The 19,290-nt window shown below is 35.5% G+C and overlaps 1 protein-coding gene across 32 annotated transcripts in view; it reads right to left on the minus strand.

The window, feature by feature from the left end:
* The window catches only part of LOC129792948 (CUGBP Elav-like family member 4), a 538,090-nt gene that overhangs the window by 81,050 nt on the left and 437,750 nt on the right, over window positions 1-19,290 (minus strand). For 20 of the 32 annotated variants that reach the window (XM_055832412.1, XM_055832426.1, XM_055832425.1 and 17 more), the window contains one exon: window positions 1,011-1,136. The exons of 8 other annotated variants lie outside the window; for them this stretch is intronic. In XM_055832412.1, coding sequence (XP_055688387.1) covers window positions 1,011-1,136 — 126 coding nt within the window. Of the gene's footprint in view, window positions 1-1,010; window positions 1,137-11,528; window positions 11,796-19,290 lie in introns of all 32 variants that reach the window. 4 more of the 32 variants (XM_055832437.1, XM_055832436.1, XM_055832438.1 and 1 more) reach the window with 1 other exon arrangement.

Here is a 19,290-nt window from a genome sequence, read left to right on the forward strand (position 1 = left end):
TGGGCATTGCTAAAAAAAAAGTTCATCATCTCCATTAACCCTTTCATCGCACCATGGCTTCAAAGCAGGCCTCTGCTGCGACAACATAATTCAGTTCCGCCAGACAAGATTCCCTCCGAATGTCATTAATCAAGTGATTTACACATTTTTCCAGTCACTTTTTTTCGCCAATCATCCCCTGAGAGACATCCCCCGGCATCACATAGAAATTCACGCATTTCCACCCCCATCCCCCATTAACTTTGCTTTAGTGCCTCTGTTGCGCATACAAATTTCTATTTTGTTACCCCCAATGACTCGTCAATGGGGCTGCCTTTTGGGCCAAATAATAGCCGTATAAGTGACATGATGGGGAATCAAAAAACAAACTTATTCGCAACGTTAGCAAAATGAATTTGTCAATTGATTCTGTGTCAAGTTGAGTGAGCTTGAAGCTTTCAAAAAGTTTTGAATTTTGCTTCTTTGTTTGAAAGGAGCTTTTTTAATACCTTTAATGCTAAAGCTTCTATGCTTTTTCATTAAATTTAAGATTGAAAGAATTAAAATAAAGTATTGGATTGGTAAGGTCGTGCTTCTTAATGAAATCTTTATAATGTTTCTAAAACCGTTAAGATCTTTACGTGGTTAGATCTCTTAAAATAAGAAGAATCCTAAAAAGCATTTTTCAAAAATTTTATCAAGAACCGGTCCAATTCAGCGACCAAAAAATCCTTGAAATTTTAATGATTTTAAGGATTTCTCTGTCGGTGAATACGATCCAATATTCGGTTTATTTTAACGTTTTTGTCTGTAAAGGGTTGACGAATTTATGTTTTGAAAATTGATATTTATTTTTAAAATTCTACTATTATCTAAAAGAACTAAAAAAAATATATTTTACTAGGCTTTCATCCAACATATGGGGGAACTGATAAGCTCTAAAATCTTTAAGGCAAACCAACTAAGCCATAGGAGGGTTCTAAGGGGTGTTTATGGGGCTCTAAATAATAGGCTAAGTTCTATGTACTCACCTTTGCTGGCACCGTCGGGACCTCGCAGAATAGTACACTCTTCAATAGTTCCGAATGGCGTAAACAACTGTCTTACATCCTCTTCGGTTTGTTGCTTACTAAGCATACCAACAAACAGCTTGCGATCTGGTTTTACATACGATTTTACGGTGGATTTTGGTTTATTTTTTTTTTGTTCAAAATTTTATTGAGGATGGGCAGCGCAACAACGCGTTGAATGGTGCAGAACAATTTTTTGGTTCAATTAACCAGGTTAACCATTTAAAAGGTGACACACGGTGAGTATTTTATGTGTGATTGGCAGCCAGGAAAACGATGCACAACAATGGAAAGAAAGAAACAAAGAAAAGAGAACAAATTAGTTTGTATTTTTACTGGAATTTAAAAATCTAATCTATTGTATATAATAATAAATATTCTTTCAGCTATGTGCAATAAATTTAAGAAAAAGAAAAACATCCATTGAACATTTATGACTTTAAATTAATGTTTAAAAAAGTTTTATTTTCTTTTCAATTTAAGGATTTTTCTTTGAAAATAAATTTAGAAATTGTGTGATTTTTTTGGGTAAAAAAAAAATTCAGCAAAATGAATAAACGAAAAAAAAACCAAAAAAGCTTTATGGATATATAATAAATATTTTTTGAACTTTTAATGATGTGTATATAGACATCAGCATAAACAGCGGAAAAAATCAACACATATAATGACATCAAAAATAGCCAGATTGATGTTTTTGAAGGAATGATGATGGTAAAAAAACAAGAGCTGGGGAAATTGGAAAGCACAAAAAAGTCCACAATATTTAATTACACAAATCGGGTATTTTCAGAAAATCAAACAGAGATTTCCATTTTGGTAAATAAATAATATTGTACTGCAATCAAATATTTTGCAATATGCACAGAGAGTCAATACAATTTTTCAATTTAATTTTATTCCACAAAATACATTTTGATTGAAAATTTCTATATAGAATTATTATTAAAATAAAACACAAATATTGAATAATCTTACTCTGTAAGTCTGCTTTTAACCACTTTTGCCATGAGATGTCTAAAACTTACCATATCGTGGTAAAATGGTTGAATTTTGCCAGAAAGATCACACAGTAGAAAAATATCGTTTCAATTTAAAAAAAATCAATTCTTTTTAAAGGAAAATTGAATATTTAAAATTCATTTAATAATAATTTTCAGTTCTTTGAATTTTATTTTAACATTTTCAATGTTTTTTTTTGTTAAATTTTCCTTCTACTGTGTGCCCTCATTCATATAAAGTCTTTTGTCGAGGGCAATGATTTGTGGATAAATTTGGATGGAAAGCAGTGTGGAAAAAGGAACTTACAAACAACAAAGGCAACCCCCACAAGCATGAATTATTCTCACGCCATCCCCAACAAAGGACTTCTTTGGTGGTTTTGCGGAAGAATTTCAACACTTCCGGCGACAGCCAAAAAACAAGCACACAATCTTATCAAATTCCCCCATTAATCACACCCCCGCACACAACTTATGACGGCGCCTTTTGTGACTTGCTCTGTCCTCAAACTATAATTGGGAACCGCGTGTTGGCCCTGATTAAGTCGCCTGTGTGCAGCATTATGACTCAACAGCGTGTCGCTAATTAGGAATCTCTCCTTCATTGCTACACCCCCCCCAAAAGGGACGACATGACAACTGACAGCGGTAAAAAAAAGTCATATTGGACAATAAAAAGAAAGTATGCAGAGGACTGTGTACGCGAGGGATAAAATTTCTTTCAACTGCCAACATGACGCACTGGTGGCACCTTACCGCGGTACTTGGCCTAATCTATATAATAAAGAAAGGCCTGTTTGTTGGTAATCGTCGTTCCGACTTTTCTATACAAATCCACACCGTTTATCCGATCGCGATGAAATTTGGTACAGAGGCTCCTTATAACAGGCGGTTTCAGATGGCCGTATTCATTTTCCCCCCAAGGCCCCCTTTCAGGTAGCCCCCATAGAGATTTCATGCAGTTTTTGCAAATTTTTGAATTTGGCGCCTAAAGTGTTGTATGAAAATGATTTCTTCTCTTTGCATTTTTTTTCTTTTTCCTTCGATGAGAGCTTCCCATCTATATAATAAAGAAAGGCCTGTTTGTTGGTAATCGTCGTTCCGACTTTTTTATACAAATCCACACCGTTTATCCGATCGCGATGAAATTTGGTACAGAGGCTCCTTATAACAGGCGGTTTCAGATGGCCGTATTCATTTTCCCCCCAAAGCCCCCCTTCAGGTAGCCCCCATAGAGATTTCATGCAGTTTTTGCAAATTTTTGAATTTGGCGCCTGAAATGTTGCATGAAAATGATTTCTTCTCTTTGCAAAATTTTTGCTTTTGGGTGCGATGAGAGCTTCCCATCTATATAATAAAGAAAGGCCTGTTTGTTGGTAATTCGTCGTTCCGACTTTTCTATACAAATCCACACCGTTTGTCCGATCGCGATGAAATTTGGTACAGAGGCCCCTTATAACAGGCCGTTTCAGATGGCCGTATCCATTTTCCCCTCAAAGCCCCCCTTCAGGTAGCCCCCATAGAGATTTCATGCAGTTTTTGCAAATTTTTGAATTTGGCGCCTAAAGTGTTGAATGAAAATGATTTCTTCTCTTTGGAAATTTTTTCTTTTGGGATCGATAAGTGGCCCAAATCTGCCTTTAAACCATCACATTTTATTTTCTCTCTAAAATTTGCGCGAAGCGCAACAAATCCCCGCGAAGCGGGGCGAGGTAAATTGGAGCGAAGCGACAATTTACCTCGTTGTGCATAATTATGTGCAACAAATAAAACTGGGGTAAAAGTTATTATGTTTCTACATTTTTTTTTCAGAGGGTGTTTTTTTGTAAGAAAGCTTTAAGAACTTAATGAAATATTTTCCGGGAGTGGTTTTACTAACAATCTCGTGAAAGAAAGAAAAATGAGCAAGTTTACAATAAAGACGCAAAGATGAAGAAAACGGTTAAGAATGTGGAAGTTCTGACTAAGATTGTGACATTTTTCTTATCTGTTTTAGATCGTCTTTGACTATCAGTAATTTAGAAGCGATTACTGATTAAACTTTAGCATATTTAGTGAGAATTTTCAAGGAAAAATATCTTAAATTTTACTCTCATTCGTTTAACTTATTGAAACATCAGTGAGAAGCGTAGCTAGATATCTATATTGGAAACTAGTTAAGAAAACATTTTTTTTTTTAAATTTATAAGACGACAAAAATCTATCAAAAAATTTGTTTTGCTTAAAAATATAATTTTTAGATAATTTTGTTTATGTAATTCTAACGTTTGATTTTACAATTATAATTTATTGTTTAACGTTCTTTCTCTAGAGCTTGACATTTTGTTTTAAGTCATTGCCATTCTTTTTCTAAACGTTTGACATTTTCTTAATGTTTGAAAATCATTTTCTTTATTTTTTATGAGTTTTTTTTTGTTAAGAAATATTTATTTAAGTTTTTCTATGGTCCATGTAGGACTATAGTCCTAAAGTTTTAATGATTTTTTTAATCAAAATTCTGACATTGATAGAACAAGAAGCAAGAGTCCTTTGCCGATAATACAGCAAGTCCTCAAGAACGTCTCTCAGCCTAACTGTGAGAAAGAGCTGTTCATATAGCTTCTTAAGCTGACACCCATCTCTCAATGCTTCAGTTGATGTAAGTAAATGAGTATGAGGTAGTTTGATAGACAACGAAATTAGTTAGGTATGCACTTGAGTAGGTTGTGACGCAAATTCTCTGGTAGGGACACGTGCTGTGACTAATAATTTGTGCAGAAATTACAGATCAGCGATAACAGGCGCATTATAATAATGGCGGCGGACTCAATGTTGTCGAGGTGGCTGTGTGCATATAAGTGAGGGAATTATGATTCCCAAATACACAGCAATTGCGTGTACGTGAATGCCCATCAATTCCGGCTAGCAGGCCGCACCTTTGCCTGATTATCTCCCAGATGCGTCTTCATCCCACTCAACCTCCCACCCACCCTAAACGGCCCCCATTTGAAACGCATATTTTGCAAAATACTCCACGTGTACGGGGACGGGGGTTCGTTTCGCAACACCCCATTCAAATTGCCTCATTTTTCTCGCGCGTGGATTCAATGGGGGTGCGCTGCTATATACAGCGCTGGATGTGTACCCCCTTAAGAATCCAAAACACGCATGGCGCCAAATGAGCTCTAAAAGTGGAAACACCTGCTGGTGAAAAATTATCCGAATCAACTCCCAAGCCATCGCCCAAATTGGGCCACCCCGATATCCGACGCTACAATGGTGGCACTGGGGTGGAAATTTTGCCGAATCAAGAATGTCTCCGGCAGTGGATCTTAAATTAAATTCAACCGAAGGGTGGTTCTTCTCTGCTCTGTGAAATTGTCGTTGGGAAAGTTTCGTGTGTAGGTCTATTTTTAGATTTTCCACCCCCACAGAGTCCATCATTATGGTTTCTCACAGTATGTTGGACTTTTCGAAGCACCAAAATCCACTCTAAAAAGTATGATAACGAGGAGGTGAAGAGCTTGCGACGAGGTTACACATCTAATTTTGAATTTCATCGTTAACCACAAATTCTGTAACCGCAGGGGTAAAAATAGATGAAGGTCCTATCGTTTTTTTTGTTGTAAAAATACATATGTATGTGTATATTTATAAGGAACGATAAGAGCGAAATTTAAAATAAAATTTTTGATTCGAAAAGTTTGACTTAAGCTTTGATAAAAAAAATTATCAAAAGAATTTCCTTCAATGGGCCTTATTCAGCGACCAAGAAACCCTTGAAATCTTTAAATTTTGTACTATAATTTCAGGATTTAAAACGAATTTCAAGGGTTTCTTGGTCGCTGAATAAGGCCCAATATTTCCTTAATTTCAGTAACAATAAATTCAATAATTTTCATTTCCAAATTGGTTTGAATTTGCGGCTATGTTCATTTTATAAAAGAAAATTCTTCTTTTTATCATTGATTGGGTATTTTTGGAAAAGAAACTCAAAAGAAAACTCCCCCTTGCCTTCAACATCCGCGCACAGTTCTTTGAATGAGAAAAAAAGTATAAAAGAGACCCTTTGAGAGGTTCTCTTCCGCGTGTGTGAATGCCATTATTTCTCAATTTTTCAATTGATTGAATTTCCCCGAAAAGTGGCAAAAAGCGTCACATTTCTTCCTTGTTTCAACAAATTCGTCTCCCTTTCTTTTTTAGAGGAAAACTGAGATGAAAAGAGGGCTTGTGTGTGTTTTTCTTTCGCCCAAATAGGGGAGGATTTCCTGGGAGTTTTTTTTCTCCACAGGGACAATGAGATTCCGAAAATGGGAGATGCCCAATGGCTCCCGGAAGCACTTAATGAAACCATTTAAATGATGAATTCCCCTCATTTTTGCCAATTTCTCCCTCGTACCTCTATGATCTTTCAACCCCTATGTGCAAAAAAAAAGAAGGAATTATGTACGGTTGAAGATCACAAAATGCGAAAAAGATGGAGGAGTCTCTGTATGAGAATGTATTGAGGAAAAATCGAAGCTTCTGGCGACTCCATAGGGCAAACTAACTACACCCCCACCACCCTCGTGTCCTCCCTTATAGACCAGCCAGCCACCCTCCAAAAATCTATATTGATTTTCCCATCTTGGGCAATTTGAGTGTGACACTGAGCCAATGTCATTGGGCAAATAGACACAAAATACACTCCACTATATCACGATGAATATGATGTGAAGGATGAGATGCCCCCGTTTCTGGTTGTTTACTTTTCATTTTGCTATGTATGTGGTGGAAAAAAGTGTTGCAAATGTGGTGGGTGGAAAAATAAAATCATAAGAATTTACATAGAGAAATAGATGGATTTTTTACGGCCCAGATGAGGGGTAGAGATTTAAGTGATTTGTTTTGTGAAGTGTGAAATATGAAGCATGTGTCTGTTTGTGCAAATTTTGTTAGCACTCCAGTAAGAGGACTAAAAATCTAATGCAAGCATGTGCCCTCAATTGCTTTCATGTTGTTTTTTCGCAATTTTTTTGCAAGACTGATTATAAATGAAATTGGAATGAATTTAAAATAAATAATAAAATTGACAAATTGTTTTTTAAATTAACTTTCTGATTTAAAAATTAATGTTTTTGAACTTTTTATTGGCTTTAGCACCAAAACTCCTCCCTAGAGTAGAGCTTAATTCAAATTATATACAAATGACGTCAAGGTGCAATTGCTTGATGTTGTTGCTATATGCTTATGAAAAGCACAGCATAACAACCCATACAAAAAATTAATTCTGTATAAAAAACACCACAAAAATCTATTTTTGTCGCAAAAAAGCGTTGTGAAATTTCCTTGTCAGCACTCTGTCCGATGAGAAAAGAGGTGAAGGCGCAGTGATGAAGGAGTGGTGAAAATTTATTATGTATAACACGCAATTGAGAGGCATTGATAGGAGGCAGAAAGTTTGTTCCACAGCATTTACCAAATTGCCCATGTCCATTATCGGAGTTTCACCTTCTTGTGTGTGCCATGTGTGTGGTGAAAACTATCTCCGGAGCTTCCCAGGCACACACAGGATGGCAATATAATGCTCTGTGTATGCCTCCTCGCCCGTCCCCTGGGAAATATTGACTCAACTCGAGGAAAATTCACCCTCCCCCCGCCCCTGAACTACCACGGATCGAACAGCACTCAGGGAGCGATTTTTTGGGCAAAGATGCGGTGGCCCAGAGGCTGATGCGAGCACTAACTTTCTTTAACTTCTCTTTTTTTTCCCGTGCTCAGAGAACAGGAAGGAAAAGGGGGGCGAGAAACAAGGATTTAAAATTCAGCAAGAGTTCCCCACATAACATACACACAAACCACCCCCTCCCGCCTTAGAAGAAAGAAGAAAAAAACCACCAAACTCACATGAAGAGCGTCACACGAGGCGCGCCCTCAAACGATGGCATAAGGCCCGAATATTTTACACATACTACATCATAAAAATGAAGTATCTCGATGCTTATGGGGAGGAAGGGGATGGTGTAATATGGACCCTAATGGCGGAGGCTCTTCCTGGGTGAGCATCAGGATAAAATTCCACCCGTTGTTGGAGAAAATGAACTTCCCAAAGTGACTCGACACGCGTGTGTTTTACCTCAAAAATTCCCCACCCATACCCCACAAAATTGCCTCACAGAAACATTATCCGGTGGAAGTTCATATTGAATAAAGTGGAGACCATTTTCTTATGGGGGGTATGTGTGTAATTTGACGAATTCTCGTGGTGCCCCCCACACCGCCATTTGATGCAGCGTTCGTGGAATTTTCAATGGGGAAATTCGAACCGCACATTATTGGCAACATTTGGTGGTTCTTCGATGAGCAGCAGTTTTTGGGAGGAGGACGGTTGTTGGGGGAAAACCCCCGAAGCAGTGATGCATTTAACCGACAATTTAACCAGAAGACTCATAAATTGCGAATTCTCACGGTGAATTTGATAAAACAGTGATATTTTACAAAGACGGTTAATTTAACGATCATTATTTTGAATTCAAATTCATTATTATCTGTCAATTTTGTTCAAGGTTGATTTTTTTAATATATTTTACAATTTTTTGCGTTTTTGTGATATGAAAATAAGAATTGGATGAAATATAAATAGTAGATTAATTTTATTTGTTTTGTATCATACGTTTTATTTCTATTTAACATCTAATTCATTTTCAAGTGACAGATTTTTGACAGGTAGTATGTCATTTTAACAGTCTTTTTAGTCAAAGACAAAATTGATTTTGAAGTTTAGTGAGTTTTCAAAAGCTTTTTAATAGAAATGAATCATACATATGTATTTACGTCCATTTTGAAAAATAAATCGATATATTGATTCTAGCGCTCCTTGCGGTCATCTTTCGAAATTGTAATGTTTTAGATATTTGAAACTTCACTCAAGAAGTTCTAAAGCCTGTCCTTAAATTTAATTTCTCTAATTTGTTATGAAAAATAAATCTTTTTGTGATTTTTTTCGCATTCAAGGTTAACAATTAAAATTTTTCAAGTGATCTAAATATAGTAGAATGGACAAATCTGGGTTAATTAACCCATCGTTGGAAAGGTTTTGACCTCAACCGTGTAACATACTGAAAAGGAATAGAATGAACTGATATTCTTTTAAGAATTTTTATTATTTTCTTAAAATTCCCAATTTCTTCGTATAAGTTTCTAAACTTTTCTTTTGATTCGTTGTACTTTGAGATCAAATTTCCAAAGGCAAAATAATGATTTCCTCAGAGTGAGTACACAGAAAACCCCTCCTCAGCAGAGAAATCATCAAACTTTTGAAAATACCTCCATTTTCGTGTCACAGCAGTGAAAATTTGTATCGCGTGTCTGGAAAACTTTTAATAGGGGGTTGGGCGAGGTTTTGGTGAATTGACAACAATTCAGTACACCCAGAATGGAGGTGAAAATGAGAAGTGGTTCGAATGAGCCATTGGTGATGATTTTTAGGAGGGTTGTGAAAGAACGAACCACTTGAGAATCCATTCCTTTTTAAACCCCTTTTGCTCTCGCAAATCTACAGATTAATAATAAATGGTGGGTGACACGAGAAGTTTGTGAACAGCCGGACCACCCTCCTCGTATATGAAAGAAGATGGAGTCGCCCCATGTGCCTTTGGGGGATGCTTGGGTAAATTCATAAGCCATGAGAATCATTTAATATGCAATGTTAAATGGGCTCAGGGGTTGGGAGTTGAGAGCGCGTTTTTGTACATCAAACTGATTTTATTAAATTTTCCTTCGAGTTTTACGGCAGGCTCAAGTACAATTTAATTTAATTATAATTTCAGATGACTCGCTCTCAAGTACCACCCTCTCATTTCTCTCTCTAGGGGAATCATCTCACTTGAGAACTTCAATAAGAGATGAAGAAGTTCGTCTATATAGCTTGGGTATTATAATAAAAATACTTACCGCGGGGTAAATCACATACACACACCCACACACACAATCACAAAATTTTCAGTTACTGAGATAGGCTTTTCCTGAGAAGTTCTCATCTTGCTTTCATCATTATTTACTCAAGCAGCGTGAATGGTATCACAGAACATTGATACAGAAAATAAAAAGGGAAATTTTCAATGCTAGAATTTTCACATTGTGCCGATTGCAGATTAAAATGATCGGTTGAAAAGAGTCGTATGAAAAATTGAGTAATAAAATATGGAACAAAGACGAAAACAAGAATATAGCTGACAATACCAGAATTTTGAGCATTTTTTGATCTTTTTATTAAATTAAGGATAAAAAGCCTTATAACACTAGGAAGAGCATATATTTAGACAAACATTTAATTTTTATTTATTTTTTTAAGTCGGCTGTGGGATAATTCAAGTTAAAAAGAAAAAATATTTTGAGAATATATTCTGTTCCAATAAATCCGAAATAACAAACATAAATTATTTTACAGATATTACCAAGAATTCTGTAAGTAAGATAAAGAATTAGATTCTTAAACAAAATGTCCTTTATTCTTTATTTTATTACCGTCTTGTGGGGGTGACTTGTACATATAAATTTATTTTTATTTCTAATTTTTAACTAATTTTTTTAAAATACTTTTTTTCAAAGAAGACATATTTTGCTATGTATTATTGCAATATCTTCTTCATAGTATTTTTTATTCTAATATTTAAAATGATGTATTACGTGTATATTACCTTAAAAGTACATAAAGAAAATATTTTAAAAATTTTTGGAGAGAAAATGCAAAAATTTCTAGCAAAAGCATCTAGAAATCACTGAAACATAACGAAACGCATATAAATCACTGCAAACAACATCATCTGCACGTAATCACTCAATATTCTCCACTGAGATTATAATGTTTTCCAAGAAAAAAACACAAAACTGTGAGAACTGAACGAAAAAACATTAAAAGTGTGTTATAAAAAAAATATTAGTCATAATATTTTTTTCACAAGAAACATTTCAGTGTATTTTGTTTGGCATAAAAAGAATCAGAAACTGCAATATTTTGGTATATATAAATATTATTATTGAAAAAAAAAAAATGATTACAGAGGAACAAAATAAAGGAATTTATTCATAAAACTGACTACATCACAGACAACATCCTATTTTCACGAACGACATCATAAAATTGACAATGAATGCCCTCTTTGAATGTGATACAGCTTTATTTGTTTTTTTTTTCTCTATAAATTTTGTTAAAATGTGTTGAGAAGAATTTTTTTCTACAGAAAGAAAAATTGAAGGGAATTCTTTTTCCTCTTAGAGAAAAAACAGAAAAATTCCAGAAATGTTAAAATAGAGAATAATGAAATAGAAAATTTTTTTAAAATAAAAAAATTGGAGATCTTTTGAGAATTTTTCCTATGTCGAAGGCCAATTTGCAAAAACAAAAAAAAACTTAAAAGAAAATAAAAATATTTTTTATGAGAAAACGGAAAATTAAAAAGGAAAATCGTCTCTGAAGTGTATCACATTGAATGAGGTGGATCCGGAAAAACGATCTTACTTAAAAAGAAGTCAATGCACGATGATTGAAGATGTTCAAAGTCATTTGATGGTGCATAAATGTGGCTTCACGTCGATCTTCACCTTCCACACCGGTGTTGAGGATGTGTGTTTGGGGCTTAATACTCTTCGACACTTTTTTTTTGTTCAAATCTTCTTGTCTTCTTCGGCAGTTAGTAATCACATTGTTTGAAAAAGTCGAAAAGCATGATCGAAAGATCGCCATTGGCTTTGCGGGCCGTTTTCGTCATCGACCTCATTTTTATGTCTGTAAGACACAAATTAAAGAAGAACAAACCAAAATGATAATTGTCAAAATGAGGAATAAACATAAATTTTACACGTATTTTTTTTGCACGGGACATTTTTTAAGTTAATTTCTTTGTGATCTACAAAAAATGTATCACAACATAAGAAAAAAAAAGTTACAGACGTTTCAGCAAAGAACGCAAAGAATAAATTTTTAAAAATACTGGCAGCAGTGTTTGCTAAATTCTTTTTTTTTTACTTCTAAATACAAATTGCCATAAATTGATCAACAAATTAAATTACCACAAAAATTTAATTATGCTGTAAATTGTATTTTAATAATGTCATATGTAGGTGCCTTTATTAATTTTAATTAAAATTATTTATTTTAAATTTAAATTAAAAATAAATTAAATAAAAACTTATTGAGGTTGATGTAACAAAAAAGGTTTTTTAATCACATGGATCAATTTTTTTCCAGGCAGTATATCAATTTTCGAATTTATCAAAAAAAAAAAAATTGTAAACTTACTTGTAGTTTTCTAGCCATTTTTTTTTTAAATTTAACATAAAATTAACCTAAATTTCAGACATTTTCCTATATGTAAGATTAAATTGATGACGAAACTGATAAGAAAGAAAGTTATTAATTTAATAAAATTTTGATGTCACGTGAAGAATGTTTCTATGTTTGAGCCAATTTTACACAATTTTCATCAATAATATTCCTTTTTTGGTTTTTCAATATCGCCAAAGAACAAAATAAATACTGCATCTAATGTATATAGGAAGGGCTATGAGGTACATTTTAGGGTGCAAAATAAAAGTATTATGCGATTTTTTCTCATCAAAACACTCTTCTACAGATTTTTTGTTCTAAAATATCAACAAAATCACACAAAATAATTTGTTTTTACATTAAACTACCTCTATGGGGGAGGTGGTAGTCATAGAACAAAATGGGGAATACCAAAAAAAACAGGAAACAAACATTAACATTACTCGCTGATGAATTTCAGCGGTATGTTGAGCATAAAATCAACGTTAAATGAAACATTTTTTTTGTAAATCTTTTTCTCCGGTACCTACGCAAAATCATTCAATCGGACATGAGTGAGAGAAGTGATGAAAGTGAACACAGAGAACATCCAAAAAATTGGAAAAGCACAAGGATGGGGAAGGTGTAAAAAATGATACATTTGTTCTAGAAAAAGAAGACTAAAAAAAAATATGAATTTGACATGAGAACGGCAGCGAGTTTTTTCCCCACAGACAGATTTTTACATGCTTCGCCATTAATTTTCAGCCCCCATTGAGCTTTTAAAATGTATATCCCAGGTTGGGCTCGTTCATTGTGCCTCAATGGATGGTCCGTGCGAGAAAATTACTCGTGTAGATGGTAATAAATTTGGTGTCTTTGTTAGTAACCCTCCCCCTCCTACATAGTCGGCCCCTTTTTGGCTTTCCCACCATTCCCATTTATGAGATCTATGTACGAGTGCCATGCAGTAGTGGATTTCCTGTCCTCAATCGTGGCCAGAGGGTTCTTCTTTTTCTATTCACTTTTTTTTCTTGCTGAATTTTCGTATTTTATTCGCAAATTCACAGAGAGAGAGGGAGGTGGATAAGTTAAGGGAATACATTTAAATTTTTATACATATAAAGGGAAGGTTTGGGTGAAATGTCTCACGTGGAGCTTTCAAAAAAGCTTCATAAAAAACGTTAAATTTATCTTTAAAAAGAAAGGCCAAATTCCGCATTTTTAAACGCCCATTAATCTATTTGATTTTTTTTAGTTCGAACCTTTTAACTCTGCAAAAGGAGTTTAACAAATCCTGTATGAGTAAATCCTCTAATTAAGGACACAAACAGGATACGAGTGATCTTGTAGAGAATAAAGAAAAATGATAAGATAATCGTCAAAGAAAGTTCGCAAGTTTTTTTTTTAATCTAAAAATTCTTATAATTTTTATCAAATCAGCTATTTTCAGCTGATACCAATGGAAAGTGGAAAGTTTTCTTTTGGTGATTTATTATTCTTTTTACTATATAATTTATTTCCATAGTTTTCTCATACAAAATCTGGTAATCTCCTTTTCATAGAGGAGCTAAGGGTTGAATGTTTCACATATTAGTTTTAATAAAAAAAATCACTTTTCAAGCGAGAAAGATATCTGTCCTACGATAGAAAGGTTGATCCCCTCATTAAGTAATAAGATTTTTAATTTAAATTTCTCTTCAAGTCTGCAATCAACACTACATATTCTCCAACCCTTAGATCCTAGGAATTTCTCTAGGCAAAAAAAACTTCGTCTGAAACCGATTGAAACTCCCATGGGCATGCCTATATCGACTTTTTAATTGCCAATTTATTTATTTTTAATTAAATTGCCGGCCAGAAAGAATGTGGGGGTAAAATGCCCGGATTCTGATTTGATTTGTTAGAGAAAGAATGTGGATTGGGTTCAAAATTGGGGGCTGTGACTCTCACTTCTTTTGCGACGACAGTGAAGCCCTATATATACAAAAAGTGTAATCAGAGAATTTATTGAGAACATCAATAAATTCCTTTCCATTTCCTTTAACCCCCCAACCCCTGGGCATGTACGTTTGAGGACAATACAACCAGCAAATGTGAAGCCCAATCAGTGTATTCGATTTTTTTTGGGTGTTCAGAAGAGGACGAGAAAAAAAGTTAGGGGTGGATGAGTGGAAGAGAGAAAAATAATTATTTGAGAGATGTGTGTGCAAAAGGGGGCTGTTTTTTGGGGGTGGATTTTCAATGGCAGCATATATAGTTTGTATGCGGGTGCATTTGGTTGGGCCAAAAAGCATCCACCCCCGACCCTTCTTCCAATTTAAAATTCTGTCCAATTTACTGGTCCTCTCTCTTTCTGCGTTTCAATATACGGGGCTTAGTGGATGTGAAAAAAAAAAAACAGCCCCAACCCTTAGAGAAAGTTTTGGGATCACACCCGATGATATTGTATGCACACAATGGCTTCATTCGTTCAAATTACGAGTATAATATACGCTAATTTGGTCTCTATTATATGGAAAATTGGTAAACATACAGCACACTTCACACACAAGACTCTCCTGTGTGCAGAGCGGGTGGATTTTTTGGGGTTGGTTGCCTCCATTGAGTTTATCGTACACGTGTGTGTGTGGGAGCAAAATCCAATGAGGAAAACCCCTCTCATAGAGCCCGATCCTACACTTTTCCTACACGGCACATAGGAGAGAACCTCCACACATTTGTGTCGAGACTTTTGTTATAAATAGAAGTTATATGGGTGACTTTTATATCATTTTGTGTTACTTCATCTAATTAGCAAATTTTCTGCTCCGAAGAGTATACACAGTGAATTAAATAAGGACTCCCCACACCCCCGTCCGTAGGGAGATGGGGCGAGGTTTTGCATGCTGGGGGAGAAAAGACGAAAAGAGAATTTTCATGTAAGTAGTGCGATGAAGTTTTCTTGCAGAGCGAACTTTTTTTTCCTTTCTTTCGTATATGATGTAGTTTCTGTACTTGAGGAAATTGTGTGTGAAATGAAGAGATATGAAAATTCACGTGGGATTCCGTGTCTTTAAGAAGTTAAGCGTCTTGACGTAGTTCTCCCTTGTTTTGATGTTCTCATCCACTTTACCGCAATCTCGCAGACTTTCAACTGTGTGAGAGAAAACTTTTCAAATGGGAAAATATGTTGGCATAAAATAATTTCTTTTTTTCTCTTAATTTTCCGAAAAAAATCTTAGGGAAAATATTTTATAAAATTTTTAAAATCTATTTTTTTAGCTTGCTTTTCTCGGTTATTATTACTTATTTGCCCTCTGGGTTAAGAGGTTAAACAAAAAAAAAGAAAAACTTTAAATGGGTTGTAATCTAGTGTATGTGAGGAAAGCACGGAAAACTCATGACTTTTCCCGGAAGGGATATATGCAGAGGTGGACTATGCAAGGTAATATCCATTGAGCTCAATTAACAATAGTGATACCCCCTTCCCTCTTGCACAGAGGATTCTCCACCTTCAACTACATGAATCATATCTCAGGGGGGAGATTAAAAATTCTGCAGCATTGCCAAAGATTTTCCCCCGCGCTATGATTTATGAGGACAAAAAAGGATGTGGATCCGGCTTCCGTACTCCGGGTAGAGGAGGGTCAAGTGCGTGGGGGAATTTTTCCATATAGAGAATGGCGCGGTAAAGTTTGAAATGCCTAGAGGGGGTGTATTCGTCAAGAAGTTAGTTAATAAATAATGCCAGGGATCTTGGGGAGAGCAATATGATTGATGCAAGTTGACTTTTCCATCGAGAAGGGGGTTCGTTGGACGAGATATCAATTAGGGGAGAAATGGGTCTCTTGCAATCTCTCGGAAGGCGGCGTAGAAAATACCTCCTCCCACCCCCCAATGAGAAAGTCAATCTCGGGGATATTGGAAGAGGAATATTTTCTTGACACGCTGAATCCCCTTGGAGAACAATGTGCCAGAAGAGGCCGCAGGAAGTTTTTTTTTCCTCGTCTGGGGTAAAATTGGGAGTTTTCGTGTAGAGATGGGGAACAAATGGCTGTGTTGTTTTGAATCTGCACCATGTGGCTCGTGGCTTCGAGATAAAATATTCAAGTGATCCCCAAGAACGCCCCGGAAAATCACCCCCAAACACCGAGGTCTTGCCCAAACCCTCGATTAGTGTGCCCGTGAGTGATAAATGAGCGATCATTAATTCAATTTTTGGACATACACCCCGAAAGATGAGATAGGGCGGGAATATACTTCATGAAACTTCCACCAACTTCCCCCAAACCCCCGAAAGGGGCGAAGGAAATCACCCCCTGAAACAGTGGTCTTTCGAAAAGGTATGAAATGAGGCCTCTCTCTGCATCAATAGCCATTGTTATTATGTATATGCGATGCCAAATGGGTATAATAGAGGCATTTATCTTTGTTGATAAAGTCAGAGAGTTGTGCATGGGGGTAATTTTTGTGCCAGGGCTGACAAAGAGAAAAGAAAATCATTATTAGTAATCTGACTTATGACTTAATTATTCCATTGGGGGATGATTATCAAACTCTAATACACATCAATATTTCCACGATTTCCACCCTGATTTGAGGATATTTTATCAAAAAAAAACTTTTTTTGATGCGTGTTAGTTCCCTTACAATGCAACCAATTTTGGGGATTTTTATTGTAGGTATATAATGGGATTGAGAGGGGAAATTATTCAAATGAAAAAGTGAACAATGGGGATAATTTTCGAACGATAAGCAATATAAAGCTCTCTGAATATAACTTCCCAATAAATCTACACGAAGGACGGAGCTTAAAAAAAAAAAATTTAAAACTTTATGCAATGTCAGAGGATTTTACTATGTACCTTTTACAACTGTGCGAAAAGTGGGTCACGCTGATTTTTTTTATATGTAGCTAGTTAACGAGTAAGCAATTTTTTACGAAGGGAAGTATCGCTAAAATATATTTTTGATAATGTTTGCACGTAATGTAATTTAATTTAATTTTCCTTCAATAAAAATCAATAATTTTAAAGTTCGTAAAAGGATTTTTCTCCAAAAATTAAGGGTTTGATTCAGAAAAACTGAGGAAAAAATACTTCTTGAATTATTACACAATTAAACGTATTCAGAACATATTCTTTCATATGTTTATAATATCCAAAGTGCATCATCCATTAAAGTGCTGTTGTGAAATTCGACACAGTTTTAGGGGTTGATTCGGTTGGGTGAGACTCCCCCTCATTTATGGAGACTTTTCGTTTGAACCTTCGCATGAATGGTGTGGTGCAAACACATTAAATTGAAAAGAGGAAGAGATCTCACTGAAAACACGCTCTCAAATATCAGTCATCTCATTAGTGGCGGGGGGTTGAAATAATTAAGGGTGGTAGATGGAAGAGGAGTGAATAAAGAAGAGCAAATAGAAAGCCCGAAAAGTCAAAAAGTTTTCCATCCGCCCAAATCACAACACATAGTCCATGGAGAATCCACTGTGGGTGTGCTTTTGCTATTGACACAACTTCGCGTCTGAAGGGGTTTTTGGCGAAAGCGGGGGTGGTGGTGAAGTGCTTTCACCAGGAAAGTGAGAGTTTTTGCCTGCGGTGAGGGGATTCTGGCAAAATGAGAAAAAGATTCAAATTCTAAGTAAAGATTTGCATTTGTAAATCTCAGCTCTGGCGCTTTTATTATTCCAGGAGCACAGTATTTAAGTCCTAAATAAATATTAATTCATTTAATGGCTTCATTCAGGGCTTTACTTCTACGATTCACTCCTCTTTTGGCGCTCTTTTAGTACACACACACACACCGTCATTCTGCATGTGGATGAGGCAGAAGAATTAAATGTTAAAGTTGTGAAGTTTTTCTCTCAAAGGATTTGTTTCTTTTTTATTTTATATTTAAATACAAGAAATTCTTTAAAGTTAAAAGGATATAATAGAGTTTGTGGGAATGATTTTTAACGCTCTGGCGGAAAAGAACTAACTCACAACAGCCACTCACCGAAGAGAAATTGATAAGGCAGGTGGATTAATGATGAGTGATGCGAAAATTGTTGAAATTCACTTAAGCCACCCTGAAGCCTCGAATCCACCCACACGGATCCACATTTTCTCCATATAGCAGCATTTGAAAACAACAGTCGTACACGATTCTCCCTTTATCCATTCTCTTTGTCATTCCTCCTGTGCAAGAGGAATCAAATGCAAATCTAATAGAGAAGAAAATTTCAATTGAATACGAAATGCCGTACGTTTGCCGGCATTTGCGCGCGGAAATTTATATCCCTCCAATATAGTGTGGAAAATCCTAATAGAGCCAAAAGCATCTTTTCCCCGCCGAGTGAAATCACTCGGAATGAAAATATCTTATTGTACAAATTCCACCTTTTCCGGGGTGGGGGCGGGTAGGATCAATGCGCAAGGGGATGTTTTCTCCACGTGAGGGTGGATGATTGCACAACTTCCCGCTGTGTGCAGTTCACATTGCTCAAAGTTTTCTGCAGCAAGAGAAAATGGAATTGACTTTGATTTTTTTTTCGTGTGAACTCCTTCTATTTTTCTTTGGGCGAAAAACATTTATCCATTCCTGTGTTCGAGGCAGTGAATCTCACTTTGGAAGTGCTTTTCCTTCCGCTTTCATTTTGTGTGTGTGTGCAGGGAAAATCGCCCAAATCCTCACATGTAAAAGGAGCGACAGGAAGTTCTGTTCGTCGGAAATTTTTCCACTGAATTTGTCAGTCCCTTTCGGAAGAATTTTATTCAATTAATCAATAACCTTGGGAGGGGGTGTTTTTGAAAAGTATTTCCCAATAAAGCTTCTGATTTAAGAAAATATTTCAAAAATACAATTGAGCATGGAAAATGTGGAAGTTGCTGTAATTGTGAAAAAAATAAGAAGAAAAACAGATTTATTCATAATTAATTTTCTTCCTTATCCACCCCTTCTTGCCCCACGAGTACCGCTGGTGATTAAAATTCTTACGTTAAAAGGA

The sequence above is a fragment of the Lutzomyia longipalpis genome, chromosome 3, assembly GCF_024334085.1.
Source record: "Lutzomyia longipalpis isolate SR_M1_2022 chromosome 3, ASM2433408v1".
Taxonomy (NCBI): domain Eukaryota; kingdom Metazoa; phylum Arthropoda; class Insecta; order Diptera; family Psychodidae; genus Lutzomyia; species Lutzomyia longipalpis.